The 23,227-nt window shown below is 41.6% G+C and overlaps 1 protein-coding gene across 8 annotated transcripts in view; it reads right to left on the bottom strand.

Moving 5' to 3' along the window:
• The window catches only part of GRIP1 (glutamate receptor interacting protein 1), a 678,373-nt gene that overhangs the window by 33,491 nt on the left and 621,655 nt on the right, over positions 1–23,227 (bottom strand). For all 8 annotated transcript variants that reach the window (XM_032347119.1, XM_032347122.1, XM_032347116.1 and 5 more), the window contains 5 exons: positions 20,882–20,951; positions 18,653–18,798; positions 6,931–7,075; positions 4,481–4,620; positions 4,143–4,337 (listed from right to left, as the gene is read on the bottom strand). In XM_032347119.1, the coding sequence (XP_032203010.1) occupies positions 4,143–4,337; positions 4,481–4,620; positions 6,931–7,075; positions 18,653–18,798; positions 20,882–20,951 (696 nt within the window). The remainder of the gene's footprint in view (positions 1–4,142; positions 4,338–4,480; positions 4,621–6,930; positions 7,076–18,652; positions 18,799–20,881; positions 20,952–23,227) is intronic.

Genomic DNA, 23,227 nt, shown 5'->3' with positions numbered 1-23,227 from the left:
GGGTATAGGTCTAAGGGTCAGGAGAATGGGAAGAGAAGAAGCTGACCCAGAGGCAGAGGTGAAATGTTTTGCATCCTAGAGTTGCGCAGTAGAATTGAGAGTCATCCCAGCATGAGACTTCCGTAAACACCCACCATACCCCCCAGCTTGGGTCACTCCATCCTATTTCTCTCTGCATTAACTAATAGTTTGCACTGTAGGTACTTGGTAATTGTCTGGCCCTTCAACTGGCTTACGTCTTCCATGAGAATAGGGACCACAACTCTTTAGCTGATCTTTGTAGATCCACTGGCCTTCTATTGTGCCAGCCATTACATATTTGTTGAATGAATGAACGGGGCAAATTTGACATTTGGAGAAGCAGCAGAGAACAATAAGGAATGTGGCTACAGAGACATTGGACCCAAGAGGAAGATGAGCATCACAGAGGTGTGATAGCATGCTGGCAAATGGGACAGCTATAGTGGACCACACGGTGTGATAAGAATGGGCAAGGTCTTCCTGGTAGATGGTATATGGTAGAGTCCCTGACAGGCTGGAACCACAGGTTGAAGAGACCATGTACATGTCACAACATAGTATTTGACGTGGAAAAAAGTGTGGTTCTGTGTCTTGCTTTTATTTATTTATTTATAAAAGATTTTATTTATTTAACAGAGAGAGAAAGAGAGAGAGATCACAAGTAGGCAGAAAGGCAGGTGGAGGTGGAAGCAGGCTCCCTGCTGAGCAGAGATTCCCAGTGTGGGGCTCTATCCCAGGACCCTTAGACCATGACCTGAGCTGAAGGCAGAGGCTTAACCCACTGAGCCACCCAGGCGCCCCACATGCCTTGCTTTTTAAAAAGTCAGTGTCGCTCATGTAATCTGGAAAGACTTGGTTTAACCTAATAACACAAGTTAAAAAGAAAAAAAAAGGTGGACTTTGAGAACTTGGTAAGCAATAAGCACAAAATGAGTGACAGATAGGATTCAACCACTACAGTTCTGTCAAGGTAGGTAGGCTACTTTCATAGGGTCTGAAATTCTCAGTGATGAAGGTGACAGGCTTGAGTTGCTCTGGGCTGTCAGACTGTTGTATAACCTTTCTTTCTGAGCGCTACATTTTAATAAGTAGGGAGTTAAACTTGAATATACTCATAAGAGAGGCCTTCAGGATGATAAAGATACTCAAAAGTAAGTTTTATGTGAGGAACCGTTAAGGACCTGGGGCAATTTTGCTTGGAGACGGAATGACTTCAGAGAGGCATGAGGGCTCTCTTTCAGTTACCTGAAGGGCTGTCAAGGGGAAGAGGCTTTAGTCTAGTTCTGAACGACCTTGAGGGTAGAATGGAGACTAATAGGCAGGAGCTACAAGCAGAGAGATTTCCACTCAATACAAGTGAGAACTTTGGGCTCCTGGTGTGGGGTGGGGAGACTGTCTCAGCCTTCAGGGAGCACCTGGTCCCCGTGGGCGCTGGCGTCCGCAAGCAACCTGACTTCCAAACTCTCTGCTAACACTGAGCTCCTGTGATCAACCAGCCTTTCGACATCCACATTCCATATGAGAACTGAGATGGGTGCTTGGGATGGGCTATTTTACAAAGATGAGGTACTGTTACTGGGTTTTCATCGTCCTGGAGGACTTCGATGCTCTTACAATTGCCATCTTTTCTCTTTATCTTCATGAAGATTTCTAACTTATTGATGCCCAATTTAATATTATTATGACTACTATTCTCTGTCTAGGAATTCAAATTTTCAAAAGCCTCATGAATAATAAATGGTTCTTCATTTTATATTCATGTGGGAAAGGCTCTATATTTAGTGTGCTAATCAGGGTTCTCATCCTATGGTATAAAAGGTCAGAGTAGCTAAGTTCTTTCTTTCAATTTTTTTTTTTTTTTTTTTAGTTTTTAAATGTATTTAGTCATTTTAAGTATTCTCTACACTCGATGTGGGGCTCAAACTCATGACCCCAAGGTCAAGTGTAGCTCGATCCACTGACTGAGTCAGGCAGGCAGCCCCGAGAGTAACTTAAGTTCTTACAGATTACCTTATGAGCAGAACTCATTAAAATCAGTAACATCCTTACAAAAGAAAAATCTTTCTAACAAGAAAGTCTCCAAATTAAGCAGCAATAAATAAGCAAGCACATTAATAAACAAACCTCGGAGTTCTACTCTGATAGACTCTGACTTCTGTCTTTTATCAGAGACCTCTGGTGGCTCCTCAACTCATAGGCAATGAGAAATCAAGAATTTGATCAATGACAAATTGATAGACAAGTTATCTGGTGGCACAGCCAACTTGTCACAAGATATTATGACTTAGAAACACTAATTACCAGATAAACAAAAGCTCTAATTTTATTTTGGGTCTTCAAAATATTTTCTCCAGTATAATAATAAATCCCAGTGTGTGTGTGTGTATATATATATATATATATATATTCCAGTATCATCTCTAACAAGTAATTACTTGATGATTTTTGAAATATCATTCCTTTTCCTTGTCCCCTATTCGTGGGACTTGACAAAGAGTGACCTAGGCGAAGGCAAGGTGAGAGAAGAAAACTAGCAGAACCAGAAACAGAGTGAACTGGTAACAGAGCCTTCCAAAAAGCGGTTAATTAACTAAGTTGCAAAGCAACCCCCAAACTTCTGGTTTACGTATTTTATTCTCCGACTGACTTAAATCAGAGCAGAAAAAGGATTTGGAGGCTGGGATTTATACCAGGCAAAAAAGAGAAGGTAAACTCTGTTTTTTTTTTTTTTTCTTTTTGTACAGATTCCCTAACTTTATTTAACGTCCTGTCACTTGATATTTTTGGTTCACTAATATTTAGGCATTGCAAGCAACGTGGGAAACAACGTCTTTGTCTTTCTGTCTCTGGTACAATTATTTCCTCAGGATAAAGTCCTAGAATGGAATTGCAAGGTCTAAGAGATGATGAGTATTTGGAAGGCTTTATGCTATCGTCTTTATGGTGAATCTGTTATATTTTGCATCTAAACAAAATCCTCTGTGTAGCTCGCGCCCCACCCACTTTCGGCACATGTGAAGATGGCCAGGATGCCCCCAGTCAACACTCCTGCCCAGTCCGTCCACCTTCAGGTAGGTAAGCAGCTGTGGCTTGACCTGGAATTCAAATATTTTCTAGGCACACATAGGCAATCTGGAACATCCTTTTCTTGAGGGATATTTTCACTGGAGATCCAGAGGGGGGCAATCACATCTCAATCCCATACAGGAGAAATACAAAGAATTTCTGACACACTTTTCTTTTGATGTCAGGTATCATTGGAAGGAGACAGATGTTTAAAAGAAGCTTTTAGTTTATTAGTCTGCATTCAGTCCAATACTTTTTGTGTGTTTACGTTCTGTGGTAAGGTTTAGCATTTTTTTTTTTTAATTTATTTATCTGACAGAAATCACAAGTAGGCAGAGAGACAGGTAGAGAGAGAGGAGGAAGTAGGCTCCCTGCTAAGCAGAGAGCCTGACGTGGGGCTCGATCCCAGGACCCCGGGATCATGACCTGAGCCGAAGGCAGAGGCTTTAACGCACTGAGCCACCCAGGTGCCCCGTGAGGTTTAACTTCTAATGTAGGTTATACTTCTTCACATGAGGCTGATGCCTGTAAAGAAAAATCTACTCTATACTTTTATGTATTGTGGTCACAACTCTCTCATCGTGGGTACTCAGCAAACCTGTATAAGTTTCTACTAAAAGTCAGGAGGAGGCAGGAATAAATGGGGTCACAGATCATCGGCTCACCTCTCAAAGCACACCTGCGGTACTCCCCAATCCATCTTTGTGGAAAGCCTGCTTACAAAAGTAAGAAAGGGGCCTGTCTTTGGTGAACCACTTTATTGTATGGTTTGCCTCCTATTAATCTAAGCAGGAAGGACAAGCTCTGAATTGAACACTCAGACATCAGCAGACCTAATGCGGGCTCGCTAGTGTTTGATAAATGTTCAGGACTTATCAGTATTAAGGAGGAGAAAATGCAAGGTCACCATATTCAGCAACCATCCGGTTGCACTGAAGCAGACACAAGTAAAATAAATAAAGAACTTGTTTTCTCCCCAAAGAGCAGAGGGTAGATCTTTGAGGAGCACAGGCTTCAGCTGTAAGCCCTCTCTATTCCCCGAGGCTCGGACGTACCTTGATTCCCATAGCTGCTGTCCATCCCAGAGCTGTCCCACGAGTCCACCGCACTGTCCACACTGGGCACAGTGGACGGGTATGTGTCGGAGAGCTTGCCTGGCTTCTGCCCTGGAGAGGGGTCCTCCTCCACATCTCCCAGGTCACTCAGGTGGCTAGCCATGGGGAATTTCTTGGGACTGGATGCTGATTGGGCTGCAAAGACAGAGAAGGAGTTTAAGTCTGAGGGTAATAAGAAGATATTCTAATCCTCCCTCTGGAGACTTGTCTTCCCTAGAAAGATACAGAGGGATAGAAATGCACTGAAAATCCGTAACTGTGGCTCTCAACCCACTCACCATCTGTCTGTTTCTTAATTTTCAAGGTGACAGTTTCTCCTGCCATCTGTAACAAATGGATGGCTTCACTCAGAGGCTTTCCTTTCAAGCTGCTGCTGTTGATAGCCAGGATTCGGTCTCCTATGTGGATGGCGCCAGTTCTGAAACACCAAATAGTAATAGGAAAGGTAGAAAAATCCCTGTGTGCCACTGAATAGAAATCCCCTGCCATACTTTATACCTTCATGATAATAAAGCCTTGGCAAGGGTCTCTAGAAGCCACTTCTTGCTTTCTCCTGGGCAATGTTACAAGATAACTGCATCTTTTGTGAATAACTTTTTAGTTTCAAATAAAATTAGAAAAATTGTTTTAATTAGGGTGTAAAATGGTCTTGCCATGCTTTTTGAATTCTAAGAAAGCAGAGGCATTTAGTAACCCTCTTAAAAATCCCAAGTGGCTCAGTGGGTTAAAGCCTCTGTTTTTGGCTCAGGTCATGGTCCCAGGGTCCTGGGATCCAGCCCCGCATCAGGCTCTCTGCTCAGCCGGGAGCCTGCTTCCCCTTCTCTCTCTGCCTGCCTCTCTGCCTACATGTGATCTCCGTCTGTCAAATAAATAAATAAATCTTTTTTAAAAATCCCAAGGAAATAAACAATGCTGGACAGTAAATGCAGTGATACTTGGGATGGAGCATTGCTTCTTTAAGATTTAACTGTAAATTACGGGTTGAACACAACCATGACCCTAGCTCACCAGAAGTGAGGATCAGAGAGATGGGGACTTCCCTCAGACCCTGGTGTGGCAGGGTCCCTCTGTCGGTCATTCTAAGGATTGAAAAGGCTCAGAGAATCAATTCGTGCTACATTTGAATCCAACTCTGCCCCTCTCGAGTGACCCGGATTTCTTATTTTAACCTCTCTGGGTATCACTTGCCTATGTCACTATAATGGGGCAATCACCTCTCGGGGGAACTTGAGGATTAAATAGGAAAACATATGTAAAGGGCTTGGCCCACTGCTTGAAATGTGGAAAAAGAAAATTTCTTGATCAACGAACTAATAGACCCTTGGCCTTTTCTCTTTTCTTTCCATCCTCACCCAATTCTGAGCAGGCAGGCTGGAATTTATAGCTCTGCTGTTCACCATACCTATCTTTGGGAGCCCTGAGTGGGACATTCGGGCTGGGACACTCAGGGATGGTCTAAAAACTCCGATCTCTCCAGCTGGGTTACAGGCTATCGAAGGGGAGTCCCAAGTACCAGCCTCTTGTCCTGGCTTAGTGCGCAGGACAGTGAGTGAAGGAATGAGACCACCTCACCGGGCTGCCTGTGGCTGAGTGCGCTGACAGCAGCTTGCCTCTGGGGTAGTGGCAGCAGCACCTGGGGTAACAGGTGACATGGGGTCACAGCAGTTACGAGGGACTGCTGACCACATCCACCCAAGCACCTACTCTCAAAGAATATATTTTCTTCGGGATAAAGGGAAAAGATCACTTCATTTGTTCATAAAGGATCTCCAGTTTAGAAAACTAGGTTGTAAGCCAGGGAATACCTGACCAGTAGGTTGCCAAACTGGATCAACATGAAACTTTTCTTGTTGTCTCCCTGATAGAGATACCTAGGATGGTCTCCCTAACAGAGGAAGCTAGGAGAGGAGGATATCTGAAGAATACCCCATCATAGGTGTCTCTGTTAATATCACAATATGACTCTCCAACAGGGTAACCCTTTCTCAGCTGCCTCAGTGCCCTCATTCAGCAGATGAAGATCTTGGATGAGCTGATTTCCAGGGGGTCTTGCAGCTCCAAGATTCTGCAGTGCTACAGCTCTGTTTTGACCATTATCTGCGTCAGCATGATGTGTGTGCACTCTTGAGCTAGATTACTGAAGGGAAGGTTTGGAATATGCACCACCATGTGTCTCAGAGAGAAAGGCGATTTAATGGGGGTTGGGGTGGGCGTGCATCTTGGCCAAAAGAACAAATGGACATTCTAAATCATATTATGAAGATGGGTCACTGTGCTTTGTCTCCCCAAATCTTTGAAGACAAAGCCTGTGTCATCCTCTTTGGAAAACAAAGCAGCCAAGCCCAGTACCTGTCAGGTAATACAGGCTCAGTAAATGTTTGCTGAATTGAACTGGACAAGCCTTTTAACCTCCCTGAACTTCAGTCTCCTCCTCTCAAAACGGACATGATATAAATCCACCTCCAGTCCACTGTGGTCAAGCGTAGACATTTCCGGAGAGTAATATCAATGTTAAGCCCATGACATCTTTTACCGCCTGTAAGATGCCCCTCAAAGTCAAGTTGGAGCTCTGCCTGACAGTTCTCAAGCTCTAGGATCGATCCTTTGTGCAGATGTGAAAAAGTTAACAGGTAACCGAGCAGGGAAGGGGAGCATGTATTCTCTGAAGCTGTGAGGAAGAAAACCCAGCCCAGACCCAGGCAATTGTAGCAGTTTCTTGAAATCTTACCTTTCAGCTAATCCCCCTTTAGTGAGGCTTGAAATGATTATAGGATCAAAGGGCTCTTCAGTTCCTGAAATTGTGATGCCAAGGGGCCCCCCATAGCGCTTGAGCTCCACAGTGTAAATAATGGCTCCGGAACTTTCTTGCTCATCTGCAATAAATGCCAAGGAGTCATAATTGGTTTCTTTGGGTGGGGGGAGGCAAAGTAATAAGACACATATATTCATACATAAAATAAACTCAAGATATCATCATTAAAGCATTATGTCTCAGAAATTATTTGGGGAGGTAGATTCTCCTTCGTAAGATATTACATTCTAAAACAGGGATGTGGCCGTCATTAGTGTTGGGGGAGGGGTCCACTGCCTAATGACCTATGTTTTAAATCAGGGAATGACCAGCTGGACTTCGAGCCCTTTAGCCTGTGTCCATGCCTAGCACAGGGCTTGCCCTGCACTTCCTTAGAGTGCCCTAAATATCTGTGAGAGGAGAGAGTCATGTGACGACAGAGACTGGGACAACCCATTCCTATTTCCAGGCCTTCCCAAGCAAGCTAACTTTCAATACAGAGAAGATCTTACTCAGGGTTGGAGCAAACTTTAACATCTGTGGTTAAGTGGGGCTTAGAGAAGCTGGCCTGGAAATCTAGAATCCTTTCCACATTATTCCACTGATCGTATCTTAAAACGTCAATCCTGTGGATGAATTCCCAGATACTGAAGTGCAGGTTTGAATGGTTCTCTGTCCTCTGCTCTAGAGAGGAAGAGCCATGTCAAGTACGTTTCAGGAGAACAGACCAGGCTGCTACACGGCCATGAACTGATCTTCCCTGTTTCACACCGGCATGAAGGAAATCGTCTGTTAACACGGTCTGCCTACAGCACTGGCCCGCACCATGTCATGGGACACCTTCGACACGGCAGGGTGTTTGGACTGTCAGGATTACAAATACGCTGTCTCAGACTTCAAAGTGTTGTATTTGCTTATGACATGCTTAAAGTTCTTGGGAATTTCTTGTTTGATTCCTTGAGCCCGGGAGCTGTGAAGGGTTAGGGAGCAGTTTCATTTCTGTACCTAAGGATACAATGAAATGGTCCAGTAGCTACTTTAACTAAACAGTCAGCTTTTACAGACAGACTGCATCATAGCTAAAGGTTGACACACTCGCATTTCTGCAATGAGCAGCTGTTCGTTTATGACATGAAACCCTGAAATAAGGAGGAAAAGAAAAGCTTGAGTTAACAATTCAATTATCTGTGTGTACAGTGAACAATTACAAGGAACATAAAATGAAAGGTCTATAAAGTAAGGTACGAAGCGATGTGTCCTCTCCTACCAGCACTTACTTCATTTCTGCCACAGAGCAGGCTTTTGGAATGCACCGGTCACTTCCCCTTCTGCAATCCTCTACATCTAACAGGCTACACACAGAGAATTAAAGACTGTCTACCATACCCTACAATGTTTAAATCAACCTCTTAGGATAGAAAGATACTCAATATTACACTCAAGTGTATATATACGTATATATATAATTTTTAAAGATTTTATATATTTATTTATTTGAGAGAGAGTGAGAGAGAGCGAGAGAGAGCGAGAGAGAGCGAGAGAGAGAGGGAGCGCGCACACATGTGGGTGGGGAAGGAGCACAGAGGCCCCGACACAGGGCCCAATCTGAGGACCCTGAGACCATGATGCTAGCTGAAATCAAGAGTCAGACGCCCGACTGACTGAGCCACCCTGGCTCCTACACTCAAGTTTCTATTGACAGCTGAGACTCCTCCACATCAAGCTTCAGTAATTCGTTTGATGGTTCACAAACTCCTTATAGGTTTCTATTTGTGGGGGCCACTCAGGTTGTGATAAGCTGCTATAGAGCTGCTAGGAGAGGCCTGAGGATACAGTGCAGGGTGGAGGCTGGGGAGGCCCAAGGATATGTGCAGGGTGGAGGCTGAGGTCAAAAGTTGAAATTTTTCTACACTATGATCTACCAGCACCCTTCAGAGCTGGCTTTGATAGATAGGGTGTTATTAGATAGATTACATGTGCTTTGTAGACTGTGCCTCCTACTATATTCTGGATAAAATTCTAGATGAGTCCTTTGATTAGTAGACCTTGGCATAGTTAAGTATCAGCTGCCACTGGGCACTCTGCTGGTCGTTCAGGGTGGGTGTTTATACCAGGGGAAAGACCCTGGCCCTTTATTGTTCTCCCTTATAGGGCAAGCAGGAGGCCTACCTTGTCAGTGGTCACCAAGCATCCTGGGTTTGGCCATCAGCTCTTCATGGGAGTTGTGGAAAGTAACAACTCTCTAGTACCTGGAACCAGCTGCCCAGAACCCAGGGGACTGTGGGAAGTTTCAGTTGCAACTTCAGTCCAGATGAAAATAAACACTGACCTATAGGATGCCGGAGCAGGTTGAGTCCCACTCGATGCAAGAACATGGAGAAACTGGTTCTAATTTGCTCATTCTTTAGGCAACCCAGAGTGTGTGCCTGGGGTTATTTTTTGACCATTTGGCAACTTACGTCACAACGATGACACACTAACATCAGAAATGGAGTAAATGGGTTTAAGTTCGTTTCAGGTGGGGACATTTAAAATTAGGCATCTGAGGCCTCACAATAGCAAGAAGGCAATTCTTAAGGCACTCAATGAGTTTAAATAGCGATGGGGATACAAATAAAAAAAATAAATAAAAATTTTTAAATGGCAGTATTTTAGTGAGGAAGGACATACTCCTGTTACAACATTGTGATGGAAACAGGAAGTGATGCTGTGTTTAAATTATGACAGGGGCCTCTGGGTGGCTCAGTTGGTTAAGCATCTGCCTTTGGCTCAGGTTATGGTCCTAGGGTCCTGGGATGGAGCCCCATGTCAGGCTCTCTGCTCAGTGGGGAGCCTGCTTCTCCCTCTCCCTCTGCCTGCTGCTCTCCCTGCTTGTGTGCTTTCCCTCTCTCTGTCAAATAAATAAAATCTTTAAAAAAATGATGACAGGAATAGAAGCTGATTTCTTCAATAAACAAATTATTAGAACCAAAAATCAGGGAAAATTTAAGGGACATTACAACCAAAAGCAATGAGTAGATTTGTTCGGACCCAAATTAAAATCAACTTTATAAAATAATCTATCATCTATTTATCTATCCATCCATCTCTATCCATCTGCTACCTAACTATGTATGTATATGAAAATCAGGAAATGGCACGATGAGTAAATATTAGGTGAAATCAAGAATTATTGATAATATTTTGAACCATGATGATATGGAGTTATGTATTGTAGAAATCCTTTTAAAAAGTAGCATTTAGGGATACAGTAATATCTACAAGATGGAACGATATGTCTGGAATTTCTTCCATATAATTCAGTGTGTAGGTGGGGTGGGACAGTTAGGCTGGGAACAGAGCTGAAGCAAGATGGAGCCTAAGTTAATAACTGTTGAAGCGAGGTGATGTATGATGGTTCCTTAACACCATTTTTCTCTACTTTAAAAATATACTTGAAGTATTCCTAATATAATTGTTTTTTAAAGAGAAAACATTGGGGTACCTGGCTGGCTCAATTGGAGGAGCATGATGTGCCTTTTGATCTCGGGGTCCTGAGTTCAAACCCTACCTTGAATGTAGACATTACTCAAACAAACTTTAAAAAATAAAAGATATTAATTCCCTTAGAAAACCCTAGAGGATGCCTTGAGTAAATGGCTTACTTAATTAGCTTGGCTTCCTTTCTTTCATAGATGATGGTGGTGGCTGCGTATACCCAGTCTCATCCAGACCCTCCTGGTCCATCTGCCCACCAGGCAAGGTTCCCAGAGCTTCCCACTGCCACTGGCTCTAGAAGAACACCCCCCACCACCCCAGCTCTGCCCTGTTTTTCACAGCAACAATTTCTTCCTAATTTGTTTTCCTGGTGGGGCCCCAGCCTTTGCCCCTCCTATTTGTACTCTCACCCCCGCCACCCATTTTCACCAGTGCCCGGCAATATGCAATTCCTTCTCTTTTCCTCCCAGAATACTTCTAAAGCATAAATCTGAATAGCTTGCTCTCTTACTTGAAGATTTTCAGTAGTTCCCAATTTTTTAAGAATAAAATACAGCCTCTTTGCATGAGCTGAGCTGGAGCCTCTGTGTCTCCAGAGGGCCCGGCCGTCCTCTGTCCCGCAGTCCAATCTCCTACCTTCTCTCCTTACCGAACCGCTGCAGTCCCTTAAAAAGCACTTTTCTCACATGGCTAGCCTCGCATGCGTTACTCCCTATGCACAAATATCTTTCTCCTGCGTATTCTTCCAGTGTTCTCAACTTCTCTTAATTCTTGTTTTTGTTCCCCTCGCCGAGGGGGACAATGAAATGAAACAAAGTCTTGTTCCCCTCGCCAAGGAGGAAAATGAAATGAAACTTAAATTCCCCCTAACAAGAGAAATTAAATATGAAGGGATAGATCCAGTCAGGTAGGGTCGAGCTCTGAAGAGCGACAAACCATCGTCACATAATATCTAGGATTTTTTGCTTCTGGAGAACCAATCTTTGCCCCACAAGAATGCCTGTTCTAGTGCCTGTTCTAATGGCTGTTCTACTTTTCACTCTCTGTTTGAATGATTTCTCTACTTGTCTCCTTCTTTCGAACAGGATCACCTTACAACAGACATTTTCTCTTCATGTCCCCAGAACAATGCTGGCACCACGGAGATTTTGGTAAATGCGTGGGTAAATGAGAGAGGGGGTACAGGAGGGTTGTTAGCCCGAGTCCCCGTTCCAAGGGAGGAGGTCTCTGAGTTTTGCGAGTCACCCTCCTTGCTCCTCTGAGGTCTGGTTCCCTCCTGCAAGGTGATGCACACCCAATATGGCTTGCTCAGAGACGGACACTCGGACCTGGGCTGCCACTGCTGGAACCAGCTATGCTAAAGCACTCTCCCTCCACAAGGCCAAGAGCATCTGAGTCAGCTTCAGGCTGCACTTCCAACTCCATCTGCCTTCTCGGGCATTAGCCCAACTGGCAGTGGGAGGGCCTACAGCTTAGGAGGGTGATAACTTCCCCGTATGCTCACACCATTTTGGGGGTGGAAGCACTCCAAGACCCTCTCCCCCTGAAGCTGCTCCAGCTTAGAAAGGAGCAACTGAGAGCGTTTAACTAGAACAAAAACTTTCTGGGACAGAAAAAACGCAGGATCACCACTACGTTTCAAAATGAGCCCAAACAGATGTTAATGATATTATAAGAAGCTTTTGTATCACAACAGAAGGTTTACAACTCTTAGTGAAAGACATGAAAAGGGGCCAGCCTACTTGTTTGCTCTGCTCAGCTCTAGTTAAGAAAATTAATGGGACCACAGAACAGATGCAAAATTGCAGCATTACTTATCTGCAATGTTATTTTCGGGCTTCTTGAGTGCTGCCTGTTTAACAAAATGAACGCTATCTGGCTTGAATCCATAATGGCAGCTGCTTATGTGGACCAAATAGGAGGCCTGGATTTGGGAGCGAGCCTTTGGAATGCATACATGTGCAGGTCAATCAAAGTTCACTTCAACTAAAAGCGATGGACTTCATTTTACGCAGTCCGGCTACATTTCTTGGGGGACAGGCCTGAGAGGATCAACCCTTTAGAAGAGCGCCTTTACAGCTTCCCACTACTGTGTGGTCTTTCTATCTGGCCGTGTCACAACAGTGTGCCAACAGAGTTCCAAGGAGTTGCCGAGTGTCTGAGAAGAGAATTTGAATTTCTTTATGTTACTGATTATTTATTATTATTATTATTATTATTATTATTATTATTTATTACTCTCCAAATTAGGCTGCTTTATGACAGTGCTTCTCAAAGTGTAGTCTTGGGACCAGGAACTTCAGCATTACCTAAGTACGTGTAGGAAATACACATTCTCAGCTTCACTCAGACCTGTAGGAACCCTTGACACTAGGGGAGGGGCCCAGTCACCCATGTTTTAACAAGCCTTCTGGGTGATTCTGACTAGACTTTGAAACCATTACTTTGAGATCAAGCATTAAAAAAAAGAGAGAGAGAGAGAGAAAGAGAAGAAGATAACCTTCCTTCCTCTCTCTCTCTCCCTTTCCTTTCCTTTTTTTCTTATTTTCTTTTTCTTTCTTTCTTTTTTTCTTATTTTAAATCTTTATCATACGTTCTTTTTTTGGAGACAGCCTTTTGCCAAAACCATCCCTACTATTGCCCCTAGCACAGATAGGATCATTCTTGCTTGCTTACAATGAAGTCTTTCTGCTACTTCAACATAGATTTAGAGCTGGAGTAAATTGTTCAGCTAGCTTAGCAATGATGAACTGAAAAAAAAAAAAAATACAAAAGCTAAAATCTTTGAAGGGCAGATTGAACTGGTACTAAGGCTATATACATGCCTAAGACTCTATTTGGAAATGTGTAATGGTAATTTGCTTTGGATGGGACAAATTGCAGCCTGTAAATGTTTCTCTGCACAAATTAGAGCCAATGCAGGTAAAATGCTGAATTTAGAGTCTCTAAAACATGCTCTATATTAGAAGCAAGGTGCTCTAAATCAAGAGAGAAATCATTAGCAGCTATGTATTTGATTGGCACAAAGGCAGTCATACAAAGGAGAGAGGTCCGTAGGAATTTTTGGTGACAGGTTTGGAAGGCCCCTCTACTTCTTTCTACAAGTCCCCAAATTCTCGACTGTTTTGACTCAGGCTACTTCTTAGCTGTCCAATATCTCCCTCTTCATTAACATTGGATCTAGAAGCAATCAAAGAAAAACAATAGATTTTATGTCAAGAGGGTTATTTGCATCTTTGGGACCCATCTTTGGGTTTGGGTAATAGCCTTGTTCTGGAGCCTCAGACCCAGACAAGAACCATCTGGCTTTACGTGACTTGTCTTCCTATGGTAATGAAAGATAACAAATGCAAAAGCTCCTGAAGGCAGAATGGTCACTGAATATTGGGGGGTATAGAGGTGGGGGGCAAATCCCTATAATTCCAAGTGTTCCAAAAGATTTGGAAAGTAAATAAAGCTAAAATTAATTTTAAAAGCACCCTAATAATGGCAGTTAGCATTTTGGATTCATTGGGCCTTATTAGGTGCCAAACATCATCGCTGAGTGCTTAAATATATTACCTCCTTTGATCCTTCAAACAGCCATGTGAAGTAGTCATTAAATGGACATTTATGGACGAGAATTTCATTTTCCAATTTCCCAGCTTGTTGGCTGTGAAGCCAGTTCATGTTCTTATTCATTTCATCCTACTCCTCCCTAAGCCAAGGCTAGAAACAAAGTGGATTCTGACTCTTGAATGCCTCTTTCTCCAGCAACCGACCGCAACCAGTCATCACTGACCAAACACTTTGGCCTCACTCCCCTGCTTGACGTCTTTTAATGGCTCCCATTGGCTTCTGGAGTGAAGTTCAAATTTCTTAACACGGTTTAGGACTGTAATGATCTGGCTTCAGTGTATCTTCCTACTCACCTTCTACGAAGTCCTTACACATAATTTTTGCCTCAGCTACATCTGCTACTAGGATGTGCCGTGCTCTCTGATCTGCTTTGGCCCATTCTCTTCTGGTTAATTCTAACACATTTCCAAATGCTTTCAAGACCAAGGTTGACAGAAGCATCTCCTTAGCTCTCCCTGCTCAAATGGATGCCTCTACATTCTCTTAACATTTTGTGCTTATACCTAGGACATTCATCAAATTTCTTATTTTCTTCTGTATCTCATATAAGGTGGTGACTTGACTTGGGGGCAGGGATTGTATCTTTTCTCATCTAAGACCTGGTTGACCCTAACACCTCAGAGAACCAAATAAATGCTGGTGGCATGACCGAATGAAAAACAAAGACTTTAACAACTTTGGAGAGTGGTTCTACCATTTCCTCGGGTAAGGGACAAGGCAGAACAACGCCATTAGTATGACTGGAAGATGAGCTCATGTTCTGAAGCAGCATCTATTAAACCAATTGCAGTATTGCTAGCTTAGGAAACCAAGTTATACTGAGTATGCTTATCAAGTTTCTGTAAGTGATAAGAGAAGCAAGATGGAGAGGGCCAGATGATTAAGGAAAGAACTGGAAAACTCCTGGAGTACAGAAAATCTTATATCAGTATGAATAACATTTTAGGGAGTGAAGACTATGTACTGAGTATTGCCGTTTTAAAATACTGAGACAGGGGCACCTGGGTGGCTCAGTGGGTTAAAGCCTCTGCCTTCAGCTCAGGTCATGATCCCAGGGTCCTGGGATCGAGCCCCACATTGGGCTCTTTGCTCCGCGGGGAACCTGCTTCCTCCTCTCTGCCTGCCTCTCTGCCTACTTGTGATCGCTGTCAAATAAATAAATAAAATATTTAAAAATAAAATAAAATAAAGTATAGAGACAAAGGATGGTAATAATTCAAATCATCAGTTTAATTTCAGATGAAGCACAGTATCAAACTTCCAAAATCAGTGACTGTTGTAATGATTAATGGTTATTTCCCATTCATTTAAATCTTGATGAAGGATAAGAACAATGGTGGGGAAAGGCTTTTTTAGGACGTATTAGTAATAAAAAAGAGTTTCCACGTATTGCATACGAACTGTGCTGGTAAACATTTATATTAGTAAGTTACAGCTGCTCCCTAAGGTGGGTATTACTATGTGCACATGACTGGAAATGGAGCTGGATCTCAGACTGTTTAAATAACTTTCCCAAACTCACATAGCTCAAATGTGGTAGAGCTGCCTTGAATGCATTCATTTTGAATAATTTCCTCCCCCACTCCTTGCTCTGCTCTGAATAAAAGAGAATTCAGTTACCCAAATTATACTTATATTCTCATTTGGAAGAGGATAGAGAAACACTCAAATTCTTCCAAATCAATGATCAGATAGTAATTTTCAAATAGTGCTCTTTTATAAAAACATGTCTGCATGAGTATATTATTTTCATATATCAATTTAAGGAAATCTGGTTTGGGTAAGTATGAATCTCACCCCTATATATTAGTTTTATTTTGGGTAGGTACATGGTTTTCAATGGAAGGATTTAGGATTTTAAAAATAGCACCTCCTAGAGATTAAAAAAAAAAAAACTTAATAAGCAAGAGAATTACCATAGGATCAGGCATCGGGATTGTAGAGGGAAAGGTCTACAGGGGAAAAAATAAGCTGAAAGGAAGAAGCAATTGAAGCAGGACCGGACTCTCCAAGAGCTCGGTTATTGTTTCTGAAACTCCTCCCGCCTGACATATCTGCACAGCCTGGCTTCAGTACTGGGAGAATGGCCAACTGTGGGCACCTCCGGCTTGGCTCTTTTGTTCTGCACGAAAGGTAGCTGAGATCTGCGTAGTTTGGCAAATCATGCAAAATGGGTTTCTCCACAGAGCTTTGCCTCTTCACTAGGACAGAACCCAGACTGATGCTTGAGGCTTTATCCTTTTTCGAAATAAATCCCCCAATGAAAGTGCAATTGAAGCATGCTTGTAAGGAGAAGAATGCAAATGTTGGTACAGAAGATCAGTTGCTTGAGAAATAATGAGTGGAAATTTTTAAGCGTTGGTTATAAAATACATTTGGATACAATCATCCTTACCAGCTGTACCAACGGATGCAACTACCAACTTGTTTTGACGTTGAGCAGGAATCAAAAACACATGGCCTGACATGACCATAAACTTTAGATCTAGATGGCTTAATTATAGAAGATTCCAGAACATTGACAATAATTCGTCATCAGTGGGAATTAAGTTATACACAGTAGAAGTTCTCTTAACCAATCTCTCTTTAGCCATTACTGGATTAATTGTGGTTCTTTATCTTCTTTGTAAAATATACCTACCAATGCCACTGAATACCCCAGAATAATAGGTCTTTCTTTCTAGTACCTCTGTGCACCTCTGTGTCTGCTAACAATTGAATTGCAAGCTTAAAAATTTAGAGTCAATTTTGTTTATTCCAAAGCCTGATTATGTCAGTTTTACTAGTTTTTGTAACTATGTAATTTAATGACTCTTACATAACCCAGGAAACAGGAGAGTAATGGTTCTATGGAAACAAAATCAAATGCTTTGGAAAAATCAATAAGGAGAGTCGTTAGGCAAAAATCTACCAATTCTGTAGAGAACAAAGTTGAAAACATCGGGCAAATAAAAACCTAACTGGAGTGAACATTCAGATTACTTTAAATTCTTTAAATTTTCACTGTATTAAAACAAAACAATAAAAACTGGGAAATACAAACTGTACATTATATATAAGGTTTGGGCCAACAAACAAGTAAAAAGGCTTGTAACTATAACCAGCAGGATGAAATTCACAGCAAAGAAGTTGGCTTCACGCATAATATTGGCAAAATATTAAATTAAATGTTCATGCTATCCATATCTATCAATTTCTGTAATTCCCCACATGAGCTGCATCTTTCAATTATGGACTTTTTCCAATTACCTCTAGGTTTTTATTGTAATCAGATAGATTACAATATTATCTACTGCTGGGCTGCTCAGATTGTGTTTCTTGGACCACAGTAGTATCATCAGGAAATCTGTTAGAAATTCAGAATCTCAGGCCTCATCTGGGGGTAGTGGCGAGGAACTGTGTTTTAACAAGCTTTTCAGGTGATTCTGAGGCCTAAGAAAGTTTGAGAAGCCCTGCCCCTCTGTATTCATCCATTACTGGAAACCCCACAAATGGATATGGCCCTTTTAGAAAGCAACATGATACAAGACTTGTCAGAAATCCTGAGAAGTTCCTTTTTATTCATACTCAGCAATTCTACTTCTGAAAATATTTCCTAAGGAAATAATTCAGAAGAAGAAGAAAAGTTGATTAAAGATATCCATACATAGGGGCGCCTGGGAGACTCAGTGGGTTGGGGCCTCTGCCTTCGGCTCGGGTCATGATCCCAGGGTTCTGGGATCGAGCCCCTCATCGGGCTCTCTGCTCAGTAGGGAGCTTGCTTCCTCTTATCTTTCTCTGCCTGCCTCTTTGCCTACTTGTGGTCTGTCTGTCAAATAAATATATAAAAATCTTAAAAAAAAAAAAAAGAGATATCCATACATAAAGATGTCCATGATTACACTATCTGCAATAGTGAACCAATTGGAAGCAATCCAAGAAAGAAGAGAAAAATGATAAATAAAAAATGTAAATAAAAATGTTTGGTATTAAGCGTTTGGAAAGTGGTAATGTCCTTATAAAGTTAAAACTTGCACTATGGCTATAATTATGTAATATAAATATCAACTAGAAAGTGACTGGTTCTGGGGTGCCTGGGTGGCTCGGTCGGTAAAGTGACTAACTTCAGCACAGGTCATGATCTTGGGGTCCTGGGATAGAGCCCTGTATCAGGCTCTTTGCTCAGCAGGGAGTCTGCTTCTCTCTCTCCCTCTGCCCTTCCCCTACTGCTCATTCTCTTTCTTTCTCTCTCAAATAAATAAATAAAATCTCTAAAAAAATGACTGGTTCCATTGTATCAGGGTAGTACTGCATGATGATTTAATTTTCATTTTTGAACATTATTTTGATACAACCATAATCATGCTTTATAATAAAAATGCCTTAATTATATCATTAAAAGCACCATTATTTAAAATTCATCCTACACTCTCAACACACAATTTAAAGACCCTCTTTAAACTATGCGAAACACCGCTGCAGTGTCACTAGCCAGCGGTCGGTCGTGTGTGAAACATCAAGATCTAACATCTCCAACAGATGGGCAGTTAGAGAAATCAGTCTCAACTAAGGAAGCTTTCCGTACCTGAGTTATCTTCGTCTTTGCGGATTTTGAGCTTCACCAGCTCTTCACACTGCTGGAGGATCTGAACTGCATCTTCCATTGAACAGTTGTCCAGTCGGATGTTATCTATTGCAAGTAATTTATCCCCGAGTTCCAGGGTGCCAGTCCTGTTAGCCAATGCAGAGCAACGCATGATTAATGAGCACTTACCCGGGTCATTTAAGAGGCATTAAGAACAATGTAGCATTATGGCAGTCTTTAGAGAAGAGACGTTCTTCAACTCTTTTTAAATTGCATTTTATTAACAAATCCCTTTTTTCTAGTCTTAGTTTGGATGGCTGCCATGACATTACATTTCAGAGTATTAAAAACATTTTTTTAAGATTTTTTAAAAAATTTATTTGACAGACAGAGATCACAAGTAGGCAGAGAGGCAGGCAGAGAGAGAGGGGGAAGTAGGCTCCCTGCTGAGCAGAGAGCCTGATGTGGGGTTTGATCCCAGGACCCTGAGATCATGACCTGAGCCAAAGGCAGAGGCTTAACCCACTGAGCCACCCAGATCCCCAACATTTTTTTTAAACTAGTTTCTTGAACTAGTCCAGGACCACTATATAAGCTTCACTCAGAAATTCAAACTTTCCTAGGAAGGGAGGTAATGGCGCAGGGTGTACAGACACTGGGTGTCCTCATGCTTCTCCACACTGTTGCACTACTTGTCAGGTACTAGGAGAGAGTTCGGAGAGTGAGGGGGTCATGGTGGGTTAACTCCGTGGGGGTCTGAATCCTGGCGTCCCTGCCATTTCCACCGGCACCAGGAAACCCAGGGCCTTTGAGAGTCTAACACTGGCACTGGACCTCTGCAGGTCTGTTGAAGATTTTTAAGGTCCATCATGAGATGAGAAAAATAATGAGAATGTGTATATGTTTGTTCGTGTATATATATGTATACACATACATATTTGTACACCGAAGGTTATGTTTTGGTAAGAACTATCCTTTAGGAATTATGTCTGTTACAGAGATTGCTCATTACTTTCAGCCTCTGTCCTCGCTTTTCTTCTGGGTCATTCCCTGAAGATGCACAGCCCGGACTCTCTCAGCACCACTCCCACTTCCCTTCTGTGGCTAGAAAATTGCAATGACTGGAGCAAACTGGTGAGGATAACAGAGTTGCCTCCCCAGCCTCGAATTGCCTGCCTACCTCCCAACTGTTACATGAGACACACACTGCAGACTTCTTTGTGCCAGTATATTTATAAATCTCCCTATCGTGGCATCTGAGCTTATAGCTATATACCTAGACTCGTACAATGTCCTTTCTACTTATTGAATATTAAAATATTACTTTAATGAAATGACTATGATAATGGATGGAATATTAAAAAAAAAAGTCCTTAATTGGACAATAGAAAGTTAATAGTCTTTTATCAGTATTCCCAAAGATCTGAAAATATTTTTGATCTAGGAACACCTGGGTGGTGCAGTTGGTCAAGTGCCTGATTCGGAACCTAAGGGTTTAGACTCAGGTCATGATCTCCAGGTTGTGAGATCCGGCCCTGAGTCAGGCTCTGTTCCCGTGTGCTGGAGATTTTCTCTCTCTCTCTCCCTCTATCCCTCCTGCTCATGTCCTCTCTCTCTCTCTAAAATAAGTGAGCAAATCATTAAAATAAGTATTTTTGATCTGTGAAATCAAAAGTTTGAGACTCTCTGATTTTGACGTTATATGGATCAAACAGAAGACAAACGTTGTTCAAGGCTCAAGGACCTAGCTTGGCTACGGAGGACATTCTGGCATCTAGAAAAGCTCTTCCACAAGCAATGATCTATTTCCATATGGGGTGTTTCTTATAATTGGGTCATTTCCAGTTTTTCAGCTGCAAAACGAAGGCTGGAAGATGATCAGTGAAGGAGAGTGTGATGGACTCAGGAAGGACCCTAAAAGGTGACTGTCGTCTGCAGTGGGTACAGAAATAAATTGACACGAGGAGAGCTACAAAGTCATTGCATGACGAATGTTGAATACAATCGCTTAACAGTGGCTGTCTGGAGAACATTAAGAATACCATGATCCACACTAAGAAGGTCTGTCTTGAGTGTTGAAAGGGTGTCATCTCTACTTTAATTAAGGAATGTCTTAGTAGAGCATGTGACTTTTGATCTTGCGGTTGTGAGTTCAAGCCCCATGTTGGGGGTAGTTACTCTGAGAAAAAGAAATGCCTTGGAATGAACCAGAAAATTCATTTTCCTTACCTGTGTGCCACACTTCCTTTCTTGATATCTGATATGACAAGGGGATCTCCTGGTTTTCTGCTAGATGGTGCTGTAATAATGAAGTTAGAATCTTTATATCCATGATTCACCCACACCGTATAGTACCTATTTTATAGCAATGGTTAATGCAAGTACATATTTGCTTTGTATGCAAAGCAAAGATGCCAGCAAACGAATTAGAAAATGTGCACATTACATTTTCTTAATATAAAAATGTGTTAAAGTATGTATAAGCTTAAAAATGAAAGCAAATTCATTTTAAATTTGTAATTGGAAAAAGCAATCACAGAGCTGACCATCGGGTTTAAATCTATTTCAACCTGTGATTCCAAAAAGAAAGGTGAAGGGTGAGTATCCAAAGAGGAGACTATCAGAAGCGACTGGGGGCTCTTGTTAGTGGTGTCCATATGTGCTCCCTTCTCCTACTTCTTCCCTTACTTCTTTTTGGTGAGGAGACATCACCTTTTGTGGGACCATGCCGTATTTCTTCAGGTATATGGAATTGGAAAGTGGATGAGATTCAGTGATTTAAAGTTCTTTTTCCCCCAGAAGGAAATCTGTTGCTAGATAGACTGTAAATCTTAATATTTTGCTCACACATTCATACCTAAAATGCTCTGGTGTTCTGGAATATGAATACTTTATTTTATTGACAGCAGTCAATATTTGACTTAATTATATTTTTATACATATTCATATTCTAAATGTGAACATTCAACTTTTATTGAGTTTACAGATTATCCTATTCTCCTGCACAGTGGTCAGTTTTTGGTTTTATAACTTTTCTCAGATATTTCTATTTGATGAGAATGAAAAGCAATTAGTTTTGTGTCTACTGTAGAGTTAATCCTGAAAATGAGCTATAGTTCACACAGCACAAAAATATCATCTTGTCTAGAAAGTGTATATTTAATTTAGGTGTTTGATAATTAAAATAACCCATACTGACATTTATAAAAAAAAACAATTTGCCTCTGAGAGGAGATGTTTTGCCAGTTTGAAGTCTGTAGTGATTTTCTTTTAAGGATCATTAAAAGGCCCCTAAAGTAAGATTTTATTATAAACAGGCTGATCACCCCATTATAGTCATAGAACCATATCATATCCCATAATCCCACCTGAATCCCAGGAAAATGTTTATGCATAAGAACAGATGGTTTAATATTTCAACATAACATTGAAAGAAAAAGCAAATATATAAACCAATATCTTACCCACTGTCTAAATTAGCCCATAGTAAATGTTAATGGGACTTGATTCAATCATTATTCTTAGCTTCTAGCAAAGTATGCAAAACATTCTATTCACTACAATTAATTCATAATTTAAACCTCCACTCGATTTGATATAATTCCTCCAGAGAAATAGAAATATTTAGCATTTTTATACATGTCAATTTTACAACTACAAATCGTTTTGGACATAGGGCTCAAAGACAAAAACTTTGTTATTACCCCAAAATACAACTTTTTAGCATCTGCCAATGACTTTATACTCTATTTTGCCAAGCTGTAGTAACCATCACAAAGCACTCAATGTTTCCCCTGGTTTTTAATAAAATCCACATTCCACCGAAATGGTCTGAAATGAAACAATAGTAGAGGCAACAAAATACATCAAACCCATCTCTGTCATCTTCGCAACAGAGGAAAATAGCACTGGGGTCTCTTGGACAAACCCACCCAGCTTTATAGAGGTTTGAAACTTATTATGGCATATGGACACATATGGTGGCCATTCTCACGTTTGCTAGATTCTTCTCTTTCTCTTTTAACCAAGATCATACCCGAGGCTTGAGAAGCTCATCAGGGTAGATGCCCCTTGGAGTGATGAAGTTAAACCCAGAAGTTGGTCCAAATCTGTATGAGCTCCTGGCACTGTGGCTCCCGTGCCTACCAGGCATGTTAAATGTGGTTCTGAGGGCTCAGATATCGTTTGCATACCCCAGGACCTATGTTTTAATTCTCCACTACCCAAGAAGAAGTCATAAACCAAGCATGCTTTGCTTGACTTGTAGGGTTTTAAGAAATTAGGTTAGTTGTCATCATTTAAAAATTAGTAGATTTCATACACATGTATAGTTTGTTTTAAAAAACTGGACAGGCAATATGGTAGAAGAGCTTGACAGCCATAATGTTTGGGTCCAAAATCCTGGCTCTACCACTTGTCAGCCATGGGCATTTGAGTGCATAGTCTTTAGGCACCTGAGTTGATCTGAAAATAGTGATGAAGAATAGTAAGAGTGCTTACCTCAGCGTTTTTGTGGCAAGGATTGAGATTTACATTAAAGCGATGGGACAGTGCACAAGCAATGCATAACATAAT

This window comes from Mustela erminea, chromosome 6 (genome assembly GCF_009829155.1).
Source record: "Mustela erminea isolate mMusErm1 chromosome 6, mMusErm1.Pri, whole genome shotgun sequence".
Taxonomy (NCBI): domain Eukaryota; kingdom Metazoa; phylum Chordata; class Mammalia; order Carnivora; family Mustelidae; genus Mustela; species Mustela erminea.
The sequence above is the reverse complement of the archived record's forward strand: the minus strand, read 5'-3'. Positions and strand labels throughout refer to the sequence as shown.